Source organism: Sapajus apella, unplaced genomic scaffold, assembly GCF_009761245.1.
Source record: "Sapajus apella isolate SASKATOON/1434 unplaced genomic scaffold, GSC_monkey_1.0 scaffold51, whole genome shotgun sequence".
In the NCBI taxonomy this organism is placed as follows: domain Eukaryota; kingdom Metazoa; phylum Chordata; class Mammalia; order Primates; family Cebidae; genus Sapajus; species Sapajus apella.
In genome coordinates, this window is record NW_022436991.1 from 16552535 (window position 1) to 16567876 (window position 15342).

Below are 15342 nucleotides of genomic sequence, written 5' to 3' on the forward strand. Positions count from 1 at the left end.
AGCCCTCCCAGAGAGCCACACCTTCCCAGCCTGGGTGAGGCACCCTGTGGTCTCTGCTCTTCTCCCTCATAGCAGTGAGCTTCTTATTTATGTATCTGCCTCTCCGCTGACACCAGGGCCGGGGCTTTGTGGTTTACGTTTTCTTCACCTAGCAGAGGGCTTGCATCTCCAGGCTCAAATTAGGCTTCTTGAGTAAATGATGAATAAAACAGTGAATGAATAAATGAGAGTACTCGCTCTGTGCTCCTCCTAGGGACCCGGATGCCCCATTCCTCGACCCAGACTTTCCAGGTCAGAGTGGAGGGCTTCCACCAGGGTTTCCTTCAGGGTCCTGAGGGGCTGGCTTCTGCCCACCCACTCCAGTCTGGCTGACATTTCAGGGTCAAGGGCACCTTCTGCCAGTCACAGGGGAGCCTGAGAGGGCAGGGCAAGGATTTGCATCCACTCAAACAAAGAGCATCAAGCCAAGTCATATGATGAGAGTGACTCCGGCCAAGGGGTGGGCATGTGGGCCGGTCCTTGGTTCAGTTGTGTTCTCTGCCCGCCCCGTCTGACTCACCCTGACAACTTTCTTCCTGCCCCTGGCCACCTCTCTGGCCACTTGCTTCCTCAGTACATTGGTCTAGCTCTTCCTGAAACAACCCAGGAGCTCGGAGCTTCGCATCTGACCTTCCAGTCATGACCAGGACCAGGACAGCACTCCTCCTGTTCACAGGTGAGCCTGGTCCCCAACGAAGTGGGACTGGGGACCCAGGCCCAAGGGAGCCAAGGCCCTAAACTGGGGGTTCAGCCTGGGGAGGGTCAGGATCTGGGTAGGAAGAGAGACTCAGGCAGGAGAGAGAGGCTGGCACATAGGGTTTGGGATCTGGAGTTTGTGGAGTGTCGGAAACAGATGCTCAGTGCCGCAAAGAAAAGTTAGCACTGAGACAAAGGATCTTTCAGCAACACAATTTTTACCTCCTGGACTACAGGAGGGGTACTCTGACCAGCCATCTTGCCAGGAGAGTGCAATTAACAAAGGAAAAGCAGACATATTTATCCCTTACCCATTTGGGATCATCCTTACTGCTGTGTCTGATCTCCGTTGGCTGGAGCCAGACCTTACAATCTAAACTCAAATCTGATTGGCTAACAACTTAAAACTTTTCTAAACAGGTAAAAGCAATGGAAAGCTGGGACATGCCTGTGAGCATGTCCAGCACAGACATCTTGGTTAACTAGGGTTAAAGTACAAGGAGGTAGAATGTACCACGTGCCTGTAAGCATAGCATGTTTAACAGCTACATAGGATAGGGCTTAACAAGAGGATATTCTTTAACAAGTGTTTTTCTCTTGTTAAAGAATAACACTTATGATTTATTCTTTAATAAGAAAGGAAACTTTAAGGAGGAACATTTTTACTTCCCACATGGAGGGAGAGGATATGGATGAATCAATTTTGGGGGAGTTCCAGAGATGCCGGAAGAGAGGACAGTTGTCATGACACTCCAGAGAGTTTTAATCTTTTTATTTTTCTTTCTTGAGACAGAGTTTTGCTCTTTTTGCCCAGGCTGGAGTGCAATGATGCAATCTCAGCTCACTACAACCTCTGCCTCCTGGGTTCAAGTGATTCTCCTGTCTCAGCCCCCCGAGTAGCTGGGATTACAGGCACCCGCCATTGTGCCCGGCTAATTTTTTTTTTTTTGTATTTTCAGTAGAGACAGGGTTTCATCATGTTGGCCAGGCTGGTCTCGAACTCCTGACCTCAGGTGATCCACCTACCTTGGCCTCCCAAAGTGCTGGGATTACAGGCGTGAGCCACCGTGCCCAGCCTCAGAGATTTTTAAAATAGGCAGAACGTGCCAAGGTTGTGCTCTGTGCACAGCATACCTTTGGTCCCCAAGTTTTCCTGGACATAGCACCCCAGGGGTGCAGTGGGGAAAGATCCTCTTTAGAACCTTAGTACTGCTCTGCAGAAACAGAGAACTGAAACTCGACAGCGGATGGTGGGTGAGGGGCCTCTCTGGACTCTCGGAAGGAGAGAAGGTGATGAGTTAGGTGTCCAGAAGACCCAGGCATCCCAGGCATCAGACTTAGAGGCCCCCACTGGGGCTGGGGGTGGGGGGCAGCCAGGCAGAAGGAAGACCCTTCTCCAAAGCTCTCTTCCCACCTCCTCCCCAGTCTTAGCGACTTCTCTGGGTTTCAACTTGGACACAGAGCGGCTGACAGCCTTCCGTGTGGACAGCGCTGGGTTTGGAGACAGCGTGGTCCAGTACGCCAACTCCTGGTGAGGCCCTGGTGGTGCTGGCCTTCGGCTCCATCCTTCCTCTCCCTGCTCAGGGCCCCATGCTCCCCACCCTGCCCTGTTATTTGCAAACTCTCCTCTCTGTCTGGTGTAGTGACTGCCCTGGCTTATGCAGATTTGCCTTGAAAGCAGGCCCGGTCTCACAGCTAACATTTACAGAGCAGTCAGTGCAGTGCCAGGCTCGTCACAGGGAATGTGGCAACCTGTGAGTCGGAATCAGTCATGCATAAAACACTTATTTGTTTTTTCTTTCTTTTTTTGTACACATTTAAAAATATATAGAGAGATAGGGTCTCACTATGTTGGTTACGCTGGTCTCAAACTCCTGGGCTCGAGGGATCCTCCTGCCTTAGCCTCCCAGAGGGCTGGGATTCCAGGTGTGAACCACCACGCCCAGACTCAACTAATATTTCTTGAGCACCTACTATGTCTCCATACGTCAGAAAATCCAACAGACAAATCCCTCCCCTGTAGAATTTAAATTATTAAAACCCATCTTGCAGATGAGGAAGCCGAGGCTGGGAGAGGAAATGTGAACTCCCCCGAGGGCAGCTGTGCCCACTGTCCATGCTCTCACCTGCAGTATCTTCTCTCCCTGCAGGGTGGTGGTTGGAGCCCCTCACGAGATGACGGCTGCCAATCAAACAGGCGGCCTCTACCAGTGCAGCTACAGCACCGGTGCCTGTCGGCCCATCAGCCTGCAGGGTGAGTCACCGGCCCCCCAGGACCCAGGGCCAGGTTCCCAGGCTCCCCTCTCTGGGAGCCCGTGCTCATCGGAGTTTCACTTCCAGCTTCTGCTGTATCTGAGACCTTCACCCTCAGACCCGCTTCCTGGCCCCTCAAGGCCTCCCCACCCAGTGCACCCCTGCAGTTCTGTTAAGATCCAACAGCCCCCTTCGCTGTCAGACCTCCTTGTCTCCCAGGTGGAGGTGACCCCTGCCCAGCTCTTCCGTAGCCTTCTCTGTCCCCCTGAGGGTGACCATGCACATATCTGTCCCGCAGTCCCCTGGGAGGCAGTGAACATGTCCCTGGGCCTGTCCCTGGCGGCTACCACCAGCCCCTCCCAGCTGCTGGTGAGTGGCCCTGGGTCACAGGAGGCCCCTGTGGGAGGGAGGGGGGACCCGGGACCTCAGGGGTTGGGGGTCTCGTGTAAGGTGGAGCTGCCGGAATGCGAGGGTGCAGGGGCAGCCCTCCAGCAGCCCGCTGTGTCCCCAGGCCTGCGGCCCCACCATGCACCACGCGTGCGGGAGGAACATGTACCTGACCGGACTCTGCTTCCTCCTGGCCCCTACCCAGCTCACCCAGAGGCTCCCAGCATCCATGCAGGGTGAGTGTCGGGGCCACTGGAGGGCTTTGAGGAGCTCACGTGCATCTAACTAGGGGTACAGTGGGCCAGAGACACTCTTGCCAGAGTAAGTCCGAAAGAGGGGCTCTGGAAAAAGAGTTACTGCATGGTGTAGCGGTTCCCGACGCCGCTGCCCACACACCCTGCACGTCGCCCACACATCGTGTGACCTTTCGTGGGATCTTAACCTCTCCAAGCCTCAGTTTCTTCATCTGTTGGATGGGGAGAATAACACACCCAGCACTGAAGTAACACAAGATGATTCATGGTCAGGGGTTAGCACAGAAGCTGGCACCAGGCGACAGCCCTATGAAGGCCGCTGCTGTTATTTTTAGAGAAGGGGATCTATTTTCATCCAATGGGTCCTGGGATATGACCAATTGGTTTGTGCAGTAGGAAAGGTCAGTGAAGGTACAGTGTGAGCAGCATGTATGTATGTGTATGCATGTGTACATGTGTGTATGAGCATGCATGCATGTACACACACATGTGCACACACAGGTGTACATGTGTGCATGCATGTGCATGCGTGTGTGTGTACACATATGTGTGCATGCGTGTGCATGTGCAGGTTGAAGTGCAGGGCCTGGCTTCCCTGGTGTTGATGGGGAAGAAAGATAAGGAAGCGGAACAGTGGGCTTTTCAGACCTTGCGAGCTGAGGCCTCCCCTGGTTTCAGATTTGCTCTGAAGCCCTTGGTGAGACTGACGTCTGGCTGCAAATAGCGTGTGCCTTCCAGCACCTCTGTGGGTCCAGACTCCATCCACAGGGGCCTAGCACCCATCAGAATGCCCAGGATGCCTGTCTCTCTAATGGAGGCCTCTGAGGCAGAGGGGACACTGAGAGGTTGCGTGAAAGGGGGTCTCCTCTCCAGGTGCTGGAAGAACGTCCTCTTCTCAGGGCAGATGCTGCTTTCATGCTGGAGGGAAGTGGGGGCCTGTATTTAAGCTGGGAACAGAACAGGCCCAGTGTGTGGTTGCTCCTGGGATGATTAATTTAAAATATTAACAATCAAAGCAGGAGGGTTGTTTGAGGCCTGGAGTTTGAGACCAGCCTGGGCAATAGAGTGAGACTTCATCTCTACAAAAATAAAAATAAAAAGTAGCTGGGTGTGGTGTTACATACCTGTAGTCCCAACTACTCGGGAGGCTGAGGCAGGAGAATTGCCTGACCCCAGGAGTTGGAGGCTGTAGTGAGCTACGATTGCACCACTGCGCTCCAGCCTGGGTGACACAGCAAGACTCCACCTTAAAAAAAAAATTAACAAAACTATACTTTGGGAGGCTGAGGTGGGTGGATCACAAGGTCAGGAGTTCAGGATCAGCCTGACCAATATGGCGAAATACCGTCTCTACAAAAATTAGCCAGTTGTGGTGATGTGCACCTGTAATCCCAGCTATTCAGGAGGCTGAGGCAGCAGAATTGCTTGAACCCAGGAAGCAGAGGTTTTGGTGGGCCAAGATCATGCCACTGCACTCCAGCCTGGGCAACAGCGCAAGACTCCATCTCAAAAAAAAAATAAATCAAAAACATAAAACAAAACAAAAAATCAAACTACCATTCAGCACTGAGCAGTGAGGACAAACACTGGCCAGGGGATGGGGTCAGGTTGTGTCATTGCTGGATGGGATGACACTGGGGGAGGAAGGTGGGGAGGGTCCAGGGAGGTCACAGATATTCAGGGTGGAGGGGTAGACCCTCACTTCCTGCCATCTGAATTGGAGAAATCCTTTTTTTTTTTTTTTTTAAGAGACAGAGTCTTACTCTGTCACCCAGGCTAAAGTGCAGTGGTACAATCACAGCTCACTGAAGCTTCCGACTCCTGGGCTCAAGTGATCCTCCCACCTTAGCCTCCAGAGTAACTGGGACCACAGCCACCATGCCCACACCCAGCTGATTTTAACAATTTTTAATAGACGTGGGTTCTCACTACGTTGTCTAGGCTGATCTTGAAATCCTGGGCTCAAGCAGTCCTCCTGCCTAGGCCTCCCAAAGTGCTTGGATTACAGACGTGAGCCACTGTGCCCAGCCTGACCTTTACTTTCTTATCGGCTGGGCTGGCTTCGCAGGAGTGAGCAGCTTCAACACAGACTCTTTATGCAACTGTGAGAATGAAGGGGCTTGTCCCAGGCAGCGGGGTAGGGAAGCCCTGCCCCCAATGAGGAGAGGACCCAGGGTGTGGAGCCTGACTCCCATCGCCAGACTAGGGGCTTAGGGGAGGAAGGGTGTTGGGAGAGTCAGCTCTTGTGGCCAGGAGGCCACGGTCCTGGGCTCTGGGAGTGTCCCTTGGAGGACCTGTGCCACCTCCTTCCCCAGAGTGCCCAAGACAGGAGCAGGACATTGTGTTCCTGATCGATGGCTCGGGCAGCATCTTATACAACAACTTTGCCACGATGAAGAGCTTCGTGAGAGCTGTGATGAGCCACTTTCAGAGACCCAGCACCCAGGTGTGCCTTCGGAGGAGGGAGGCTGCTGAGGGTGGGAGCTTGGACCCTGGTGAAATGGTCTCAGCCCCGGCCCTGTGTGCTTCTCCCAGTTTTCCCTGATGCAGTTCTCCAGCAAATTCCGAACACACTTCACTTTCAAGGAATTCAGGGACAGCTCAAACCCCCTCAGCCTGTTGGCTTCTGTCTACCAGCTGGGAGGGTACACACACACGGCCACCGCCATCCAAAAAGTTGTGTGAGTCCTGACTTCTCCCAGGCACAGTCCCAAAGCATCCAGGTCTTCCCTTGAGCCTCATCTGTCTCCGCAAGAAGGGGACAGGCAGGGACTGAAATCCAGCCCGTGATACCCTTGCCAAGGTGGGACCTCTAGGTGGGACTGGAGCCTCCCAAAGGAAGGGCACCTTCTCATTTTCACAAGGGCACCAGTGGCTAATGTGGTTTTGTTCACAGGCCTCTAAGACCTCTTCTTTCCTGTTAGGAGGGAATTGTTCCTTGCCTCAAACGGGGCCCGCAGGGATGCCACCAAGATCCTCATTGTCATCACTGATGGGAAGAAAGAAGGCGACTGGCTGGATTATGATGATGTCATCCCCATGGCAGACAAAGCAGGCATCATCCGCTATGCAATTGGGGTAGGGCATGGCGACGCCTTCCCCCTTCTCCCTCAGCTTCCTCTCAGGGCAGTTTCCCTTGCTTTTCTCTTTGAGACAGGGTCTTGCTCTGTCTCCCAGGCTGGAGTGCAGTGGTAAAATCCTAGCTCACTGCAGCCTCGAACTCCTGGGCTGCAGTGATTCTCCCACCCCAGCCTCTCCAGTAGCTGGAAACACAGCTGTGCGCCACCATGCCTGGAGATTTTTATTTTATTTTATTTTATTTCATTTTTCATAAGCCTACAGCACCCGGTGTTCCCAGGTGGTCTCCCATCCAAGTACTAACCAGGCCCGACCCTGCTTAGCTTCCAAGATCAGACGAGATCGGGCGTGTTCAGGGTGGTTTGGCTGTAGTTGCGATTTTTATTTTACCTTTTTTTTTTTTTTTTTTTTTTTTTTTTTTTGGTAGAGATGGGTCTTGCTATGTTGCCCGGGCTGGTCTCTAATTCCTGGCCTCAAGCAGTTCTACCACCTTGGCCTCCCAAGGCACAGGGATTACAAGCGTGAGCCACCGCCAACAACATCTCTTTCAAGGGTAGAAACACCAGCTCTGTCAGCTCTGTCGGCTCTTACTGCCTTCAGGATGAAAACTCTGGCCCAGCCTGGGGACCGTGGTCCTTTCTCCTAAACTCCCTGCTGCCGTCGGGGGCTCGTGCTTCTCATGTGTCTGATGCGTGCGGTCCTGCCGACCCTGCAGGGTTGTTGGAGGATGCTGCACCCAGTGCACACAGGCGCATTCCATTCATTATTTTTACTGAGTTCATCTTTTCTGGGGACAGGTTGGATCAGCTTTTCAAAACAGAAACTCCTGGAAAGAATTGAATGACATTGCATCGAAGCCCTCCCAGGAACACATATTTAAAGTGGAGGACTTTGATGCTCTGAAAGATATCCAGAACCAACTGAAGGAGAAGATCTTTGCCATTGAGGGTGAGTCTGAAAGGGAGCTCTTCGCTTGGGAAATCCTCAGCTGTAATGCCTTTCCCTTTGGCACCCGAGGCTCCATGGAACCCACAGACAGCAGCCTGGTTCTCCCACCCTCCTGGGGCCCCAAAGTCCATCAGCTTGTCCCCATTCACATCCCCCAGCACTGTCAGAGCCACCCCAAAGTGGCCCAAGGAGTGGCCCTGCTCCCCACAGAGATTGATTTCACACCACCGCCTGCTCCACTGCAGTTACCAGGCCCAACCCAGGAGACCCTTCCATCCACACCAGGCCCCATCCCGCCCAGGTCCCTCCAGCCATTCACCCCCCTGGGCAAGGGGCACATGGGCACTTGGTCCCCTCAGGTCTGCTCATAGTAATAGGGTCCCCGATGAGGACCTGGTCGGTGCTGCGGTTGCTGTCCATGTCCACGGAGCAGAGGGGGTCCCCGAAGTCAGAGCCGATCTGCAGGGCAGAGCCTGGTCCCTGTCACAGGCACCAACCCTTCCTGTAGCCTCCAGCCTTAGCTTCTCCTAAAGCTGAGGTGTTCTTCTTGGACCTGGCAAAGCCCGCCTCCCTCCCTGGCACTCAAGCGTCACGCCTTCCCCTAGGTACCGAGACTACAAGCAGTAGCTCCTTTGAATTGGAGATGGCGCAGGAAGGCTTCAGTGCTGTGTTCACGCCTGTGAGTGGGGCCCCTTAGGCTGATGATGTGTGGTGAGGGGACGGCGGGAGCAGGGAAGGCCAGGGTGGGTGGCAGGTGGGCGAGAGGCACGGGTGGCCGGCCTATCTCTGGGACACGTGTCTTCCTTCTCTGGCCTCTGCTCAGCCCTGGAATCTTTTCCTCCCAGGATGGCCCTGTCCTGGGGGCTGTGGGGAGCTTCAGCTGGTCTGGAGGTGCCTTCCTGTACCCCCCAAATATGAACCCCACCTTCATCAACATGTCTCAGGAGAATGTGGACATGAGGGATTCTTACCTGGGTGAGAAATGGCCAGGGGCTGGGGACAGGTGGGAGATGCACTGCCCAGGGTGGGGTCCAGGGTTCTGGGGAGCAGGATGGGGCTGTGCTGTCTGGGGTGGGGTCTAGGGTTCCGGGGAGGGGGATGGGGCTGTGCTGCCTGAGGTGGGGTCCAGGGTTCCGGGGAGGGGGATGGGAGCTGGGCTGGCTAGGGTGAGGTCCAGGGTTCTGGGGAGGGGGATGGGGCTGTGCTGCCTGTGGTGGGGTCCAGGGTTCTGGGGAGAGGGATGGGAGCTGGGCTGGCTAGGGTGAGGTCCAGGGTTCTGAGAAGGGGGGTGGTGGCTGCATTGCCCAGGGTGGTGGTCCAGGGTTCTGGGGAGGGGGATGGGCTGTGCTTGCTGGAGTGGGGTCCAGGGTTCTGAGGAGGGTGATGGGCTGTGCTGGCTGCTGTGTGGTCCAGGGTTCTGGGGACAGGGGGCTGGGGGCCTTTGTGCTGAGGCCTGGACCTCTCAGGTTACTCCACCCAGCTGGCCCTGTGGAAGGGGGTACAGAGCCTGGTCCTGGGGGCCCCCCGCTACCAGCACACCGGGAAGGCTGTCATCTTCACCCAGGTGTCCAGGAGATGGAGGATGAAGGCTGAAGTCACGGGGACCCAGGTTGGGCGTGGCCGGAGCCAGAGGCGAAGATGAGGGTGTGGGCGGTGACCTGGGCAGAGGAGAGGAGGGAGGGGCTTTGGGGGCCTTTGGAGAGGTCCTGGTACCTGGGGAGAGGCGGGACCTGGCCCTCAGGGCTGCCTCTGGTGGGGCAGGCAGCACGACCCAGCCTCTGCCCTCCAGGTCGGCTCCTACTTTGGGGCCTCCCTCTGCTCCGTGGACATGGACAGCGATGGCAACACCGACCTGATCCTCATCGGGGCCCCCCATTACTACGAGCAGATCCGAGGGGGCCAGGTGTCCGTGTGCCCCTTGCCCAGGGGGGTGAGTAGCCTATGGGACCTGGGCTGGGTGGGGTCTGGTGTGGGTGGAGGGGTCGTCCGGGTTGGGCCTGACACTGCTTGTGTTCTGCAGTGGAGCAGGTGGTGGTGTAATTCGGTTCTCCGAGGGGAGCAGGGCCACCCCTGGGGCCGCTTTGGGGCGGCTCTGACGGTGCTGGGGGACGTCAATGGGGACAAGCTGACGGATGTGGCCATCGGGGCCCCAGGAGAGGAGGAGGACCGGGGTGCTGTCTACCTGTTTCACGGAGACTCCGGACCCAGCATCAGCCCCTCCTATAGCCAGGTGAGGTTGGATGGATGCGTTTCTGTCACCACAGCAGCCTCCTCCTTGCCTCTCCCCACCTGTCATACTCGAAAACTGTCCCTTTTTACCGCTTCCTACCTCCCTTGCCCAGCTCTGAGCACTCTGTAGTTGCAAGGAAACGCTGTGTGATGTGGGGACTGGGAGCGGGGAGTAGGGGTGCTCTGCTTTGCACACAGACGTGACATCTGAGCGGGTTCCGCTCCCAGCCTATCCGTCCCCCACCACTTTTTTTTTTTTTTTTGACATGGAGTCTTGCTATGTCACCCAGGCTGGAGTGCAGTGGCACAGTCTCGACTCACTGCAAACTTTGCCTCCTGGTTCAAGTGATTCTCCTGCCTCAGCCTCCCCAGTAGCTGTGATTACAGGTATACACCACCACTTCTGGTTAATTTTTCTAATTTTTAGTAGAGACAGGGTTTCACTGTGTTGGCCAGGCTGGTCTTGAACTGGTGACCTCAGGTGATCTTCCCGTCTTGGCTTCCTAAAGTGCTAGGATTATAGTTATGAGCCGCTGTGTCCAGCCCCCTGCCAGTTTTACAAGCTACACAGGCCTGGCACAGAAAACTCATTTTACAGATAGAATCTGGGGCACGGGGAAGACAAGGGCGTTGGTTCAGAGTGGGTCTGAGATGGTGAGGGGTGCTCTGGCCTTCTAACCTCTAACCTGGCACAGTATCGGGGCTCCTTGCTGCTAACCACTTAGATCTAGTCATTTCAGCCTGTCCTTTCATTCACCCCTTGCCTCCCTGGATGCTACATGATTTTATTCCTTCCTGCCATTGAGGTCCCCCCACATGCTCATTCCTGCAACCCTCCACCCAAGGGAGCAGGGTTCCCTGAGAACAAAGGGCTACTTTTGTTGGCAAAAGTCAAGAAAGCCCTGTTAAAAAATAGGCAAAGGGGCAGCTTGAGGTGGCTCACATCTGTGATTCCAACACTTTGGGAGCCCAAGGCAGGAGGATTGCTTGAGGCCAGGAGTTTGAGGCCAGCCTGGACAACATAGGGAGACCCCATCTCTGTAAAAAAAAATTTAAAAATTAGCCAGACATCGTGGTGCTGTAGTAACTGTAGTCCCAATTACTCGGGAGGCTGAGGTGGGAGGATCGCCTGAGCCCAGAAGGTTGAGGCTGCAGATTGTATCACTTCACTTCAGCCCAGGTGACACAGCACAACCCTGTGTCACCAAAAAAAAAAAAAAAAAAGAAAAAGGGCAAACGATCTGGATAGGGATAGACATTTCTCCAAAGAAGAGGTACCAAGGGCCAGTGAGTGAATACAATGATTCTCTATGTCATCAGTCATCAGCAAATAAAAACTATTTTTTTTATTTACGGATAATGACTGGCGTGGTGAGGATGTGGAGAACTGGGCATCCTCCTGCGCTGCTGGGGATGGTGTAAATCCACTCAGCTGCTTTGGAAAACAGTCTGGCAGGTCCTCAAAACATTAAACACAGGCCAGGCATGATGGCTCATGCCTGGGTATATTTGTGGTATATTTGAAGTATATTTGTGTAGACCCTTGGTTACAAATAATCCCAGCACTTTGGGAGGCCGAGGTGGGTGGATCACTTGAGGTCAGGAGTTTGAGACCAGCCTGGCCAACACGGTGAATCCTATCTCTACTAAAAATACAAAAGAAAAAAAAAATTACCCAGGCATGGTGGCGGGTGCCTGTAATCCTAGCTACTCGGGAGGCTGAGGCAGGAGAATCGCTTGAACCCAGGAGGCAGAGGTTGCAGTGCGCTGAGATCATGCCACTGCACTCCAGCCTGGGTGACAGAGTGAGACTCCATTTCAAAAAAAGTTAAACATAGAGTTGCCATGTGATCTGGCAATTCCACCTGGAAAATATGCTAAGTGAGGGAAGCCAGACATAGAAGGCCACATATATTCAGGCCAAGGGGCCAGAACAGGCAAATCTGTAGAGACAGAAAGTAGATGAGCAGTTGCACAGGGCTGGGTGTGGGGGGCAGCCAGGGGCATGAGGGTGACTGCTAATGGCTGTGGAGTCCCTTTTTGAGGTAGTGGAAATGCTCTAAAATTGATTGGGGTAGTGGTTTCACAACTCTCGATACATACCAGAAACCACAAAAGTCATATACTTTAAAGGGGTGACTTGTGTGCGATGTGGTCCATAGCTCAAAAAAGTCATTACCAAAAAGAAAAAAGTGCCAAGGAAGGTCCCTGCAGTTCTGTCACACACCAGCTGTGTGATCTCGGTCAGGTAACTCACCCTCTCTGTGCTCGGTTTTCTCATCGGTAAAATGGTGGTAATAATAGAGCCAACCTCATTGAGCTGCTGCTGTGAGGATTACATGAGTTAGTATGCGTGAAGTGCTTATCACAGTGCCTGGCACACAATAGGCATCAGGTTGTTATAATCCGTTATAACTATCATTAAGATAGTTTAACAGCTGGCCAGATGTGGTGACTCCCGCCTGTAATCCCGGCACTTTGGGAGGCGAAGGCAGGTGGATCACTTGAGGTCAGGAGTTCGAGACTAGCCTGGCCAACATGGTGAAACCCCATCTCTACCAAAAATACAAAAATTAGCCAGGGCTGGTGGCGCATGCCTGTAATTCCAGCTACTTGAGAAGCTGAGGCAAGAAAATCGCTTGAACTCAGGTGGCGAAAGTTGCAGTGAGCTGAGATTGCACCACTGCACTCCAGCCTGGGTGACAGAGTGAGACTCCATCTCAAAACAAAGAAACGAAAACCACATAGTCTAACAATGGAAGGGGAATCTAAAGAAGAGGTTGAAAGACTGTTGAGAATAGCAAGGGCCCACGTGTTGTCATGAAACTGCAAACAGTCTGTACCAATTTGTTTGACTTTCCTTTGCTGCGGTGGCTTTGAGGTATATTTGTGTAGACCCTCGGATACAAATATTGCTTGGTTACACCCACAGGCCTGATTCTAAGAGGCGGCCTTTCTGGATTCACTGCCCCACCATGATTTTTTCCTTCTTTCCACTCCATCCCACAACCCATCACACGCAGGTGTACCTTGTTCTTCGCTTTGCAGACACTGCGTGTTTTACACAGTGAAGGTGTTTGGCGACCTTGCCCGGAGCGAGTCGATTGGTGCCATTTATCCAACCACACGCACTCACTTTGTGTCTCTGTGTCACGTTTGGTAATTCTCATGGTGTTTCAGGCTTTTTTGTACTTACCACGTCTCTGATGGTGATCTGTGATCAGTGATCTTTGATGTTACGATTGTTTTCTGGCACCATGAAGCTCATCCATATACGAAGGCGAACTTCACAAATGTGTGTGTTCTGACTGCTCCGTCACTGATAGTTCCCCGGGCTCTCTCTCCCTCTCCTCTGGCCTCTCTATTCCTTGCGATGCTGCGATATTGAAATTAAGCCATATAATAACTCTACAATGATCTTTAAGTGAAAGGAAGAGTCACATGTCTCTCACTGTTTATTGATTGATTGAGGCAGGGTCTCACTCTTCACTCAGGCTGGAGTGCACTGATGTGATCTCAGCTCACTGCAGCTTCCCCCTCTAGGACTCGAGTGATTCTCCCGCATTGCGTGCCACCATGCCTGTCTAATTTTTGTATTTTTTAGTAGAGACAAGATTTTGCCATGTTGGCCAGGCTGGTCTTGAACTCCTGACCACAAGTGATCTGCTGGCCTCAACCTCCCGACAAACTGGGAATACCAACATGAGCCACCACGTCTGGCACATGTCTCTCACTTTGAATCAAAAGCTAGAAATGATTAAGCTTGGTGAAGAAGCCATGTCAAAAGCCAAGACGGGCTAAAGGCTAGGCCTTTTGCACTAAACAGTTAGCCAAATTGTGAATGCAAAGAAAAAGTTAATGAAGGAAATTAAGAGTGCTACTCCAGTAAACATATGAATAATAAGTGAAACAGCCTCATTGCTATTATGAAGGCAGTTTGAGTGGTCTGGATAGACCAAAGCAGCCATAACATTCCCCTCAGCCAAAGCCTAATCCAGAGCGAGACCCGAATGGTCTTCAGTTCTACGAAGGCTGAGAGAGGTGAAGAAGTTTCAGAATCGAAGTCTGAAGTCAGCAGAGGTGGGTTCATGAGGTTGAAGGAAAGAAGCCGTCTCCAAAACATAAAAGCACAAGGGGAAGCAGCAAGGGCTGATGGAGAAACCACAGCAAGTTCTCCAGGAAATCCCTGATGAAGGTGGCTACACTCGGCAACAGGTTTTCAATGTAGATGAAATGGGCTTTGATGGAAGAAGATGCCGTCTAGGACTTTCATGGCAGAGAAGTCAATGCCTGGCTTCAATGCTTCAAAGGACAGGCTGACTCTCCTGTTAGAGGCTAATGCAGCTGGTAGGACTTCAAGTTGTAGTCATTGCTCATTTACTGTTCTGAAAATTCCGGGACCCTGAAGAATGATACTAAATCTACCCTTCCTGTGCTCTAGAAATGGAACAAAGCTGGAGTGGCAGCACGTCTGTCTGCAGCGTGGTCGATTGAGTGTTTTAAGCCTACCCTGGAGACCTGCTGCTCAGAAAAATAGATTTCTTTCCAAAGTTTGCTGCTCAGTGATAATGCACCTGGTTGCCCAAGAGCTCTGATGGAGAAGTTCAAGGAGATCCGTGTTGTTTTCATGCCTGCAAACACACGTCCATTCTGCAGTCCATGGACCAAGGAGTAAATTCGACTTCCAAGTCTTATGATTTCAGAAATACATTTCATAACGCTATAGCTGCCATAGGTGGCGATTCTTCTGATGGATCTGGGCAAAGTCAATTGAAAACCTTCTGGAAAAAAATTCACCATTTTAGATGCCATTAAGAACATTCATTATTCATGAGAGGGGGCCAAAATATCAACATTAACAAGAGTTTGAGAGAAGCTGATTCCAGTTCTCATGGATTACTTTGAGTGGTTTAAGACTTCAGCGAGAGGAAGTGACTACGGATGTGGTGGAAATACCAGAATTCGAAGTGGAGCCTGAATTGCTGCAATCTCATGATGAAACTTGCACAGATATAGGAAGCAAGATAAGGACTTGCTTCTTATGGAAGAGCAAAGAAAGTGGTCTTTTTTTTCAGAGAGAATTTATTCCTGGTGAAGATGCTATGAACATTACTGAAATGACAATACACAAGATTAAGAATATTATATAAACAGGCTGGGCGCAGTGGTTCACGCCTGCAATCCCCACTCTTTGGGAGGCTGAGGCAGGCGGATCACCTGAGGTCAGGAGATTGACACCAGCCTGGCCAACATGGTGAAACCCTGTCCCTACTAATAATACAAAAATATTAGCCGGGCATGGTGGCGCACACCTGTAATTACAGCTACTCAGGAGGCTGAAGCAGGAGAATCGCTTGAACCCAGGAAGTGAAGATTGCAGTGAGCCGAGATTGCACCTCTGCACTCCAGCCTGGGTGACAGAGTAAAACTGTGTCTCAAAAAAAAAAAAAAAAAAAAA

The 15342-nt window shown here is 52.4% G+C and overlaps 1 protein-coding gene and 1 non-coding gene across 3 annotated transcripts in view; one reads left to right on the top strand and one right to left on the bottom strand.

The window, feature by feature from the left end:
- The first annotated feature begins 491 nt into the window (after positions 1 to 491).
- ITGAX (integrin subunit alpha X) overlaps positions 492 to 15342 on the top strand; it is a 30758-nt gene continuing 15907 nt past the window's right edge. Inside the window, exons 1-14 of one of the 2 annotated variants that reach the window (XM_032243306.1) lie at positions 492 to 715; positions 2161 to 2266; positions 2886 to 2989; positions 3287 to 3357; positions 3500 to 3611; positions 5945 to 6075; positions 6165 to 6310; positions 6554 to 6707; positions 7505 to 7655; positions 8261 to 8334; positions 8501 to 8630; positions 9122 to 9264; positions 9445 to 9585; positions 9676 to 9885. In XM_032243306.1, coding sequence (XP_032099197.1) covers positions 679 to 715; positions 2161 to 2266; positions 2886 to 2989; positions 3287 to 3357; positions 3500 to 3611; positions 5945 to 6075; positions 6165 to 6310; positions 6554 to 6707; positions 7505 to 7655; positions 8261 to 8334; positions 8501 to 8630; positions 9122 to 9264; positions 9445 to 9585; positions 9676 to 9885 — 1710 coding nt within the window. In that variant the 5' untranslated portion in view covers positions 492 to 678. The remainder of the gene's footprint in view (positions 716 to 2160; positions 2267 to 2885; positions 2990 to 3286; positions 3358 to 3499; positions 3612 to 5944; positions 6076 to 6164; positions 6311 to 6553; positions 6708 to 7504; positions 7656 to 8260; positions 8335 to 8500; positions 8631 to 9121; positions 9265 to 9444; positions 9586 to 9675; positions 9886 to 15342) is intronic. The other variant, XM_032243308.1, reaches the window with a different exon arrangement.
- Positions 6963 to 7081, bottom strand: LOC116526748. Its single transcript, XR_004258252.1, has one exon. It is a non-coding gene; the product is annotated as a 5S ribosomal RNA (ribosomal RNA).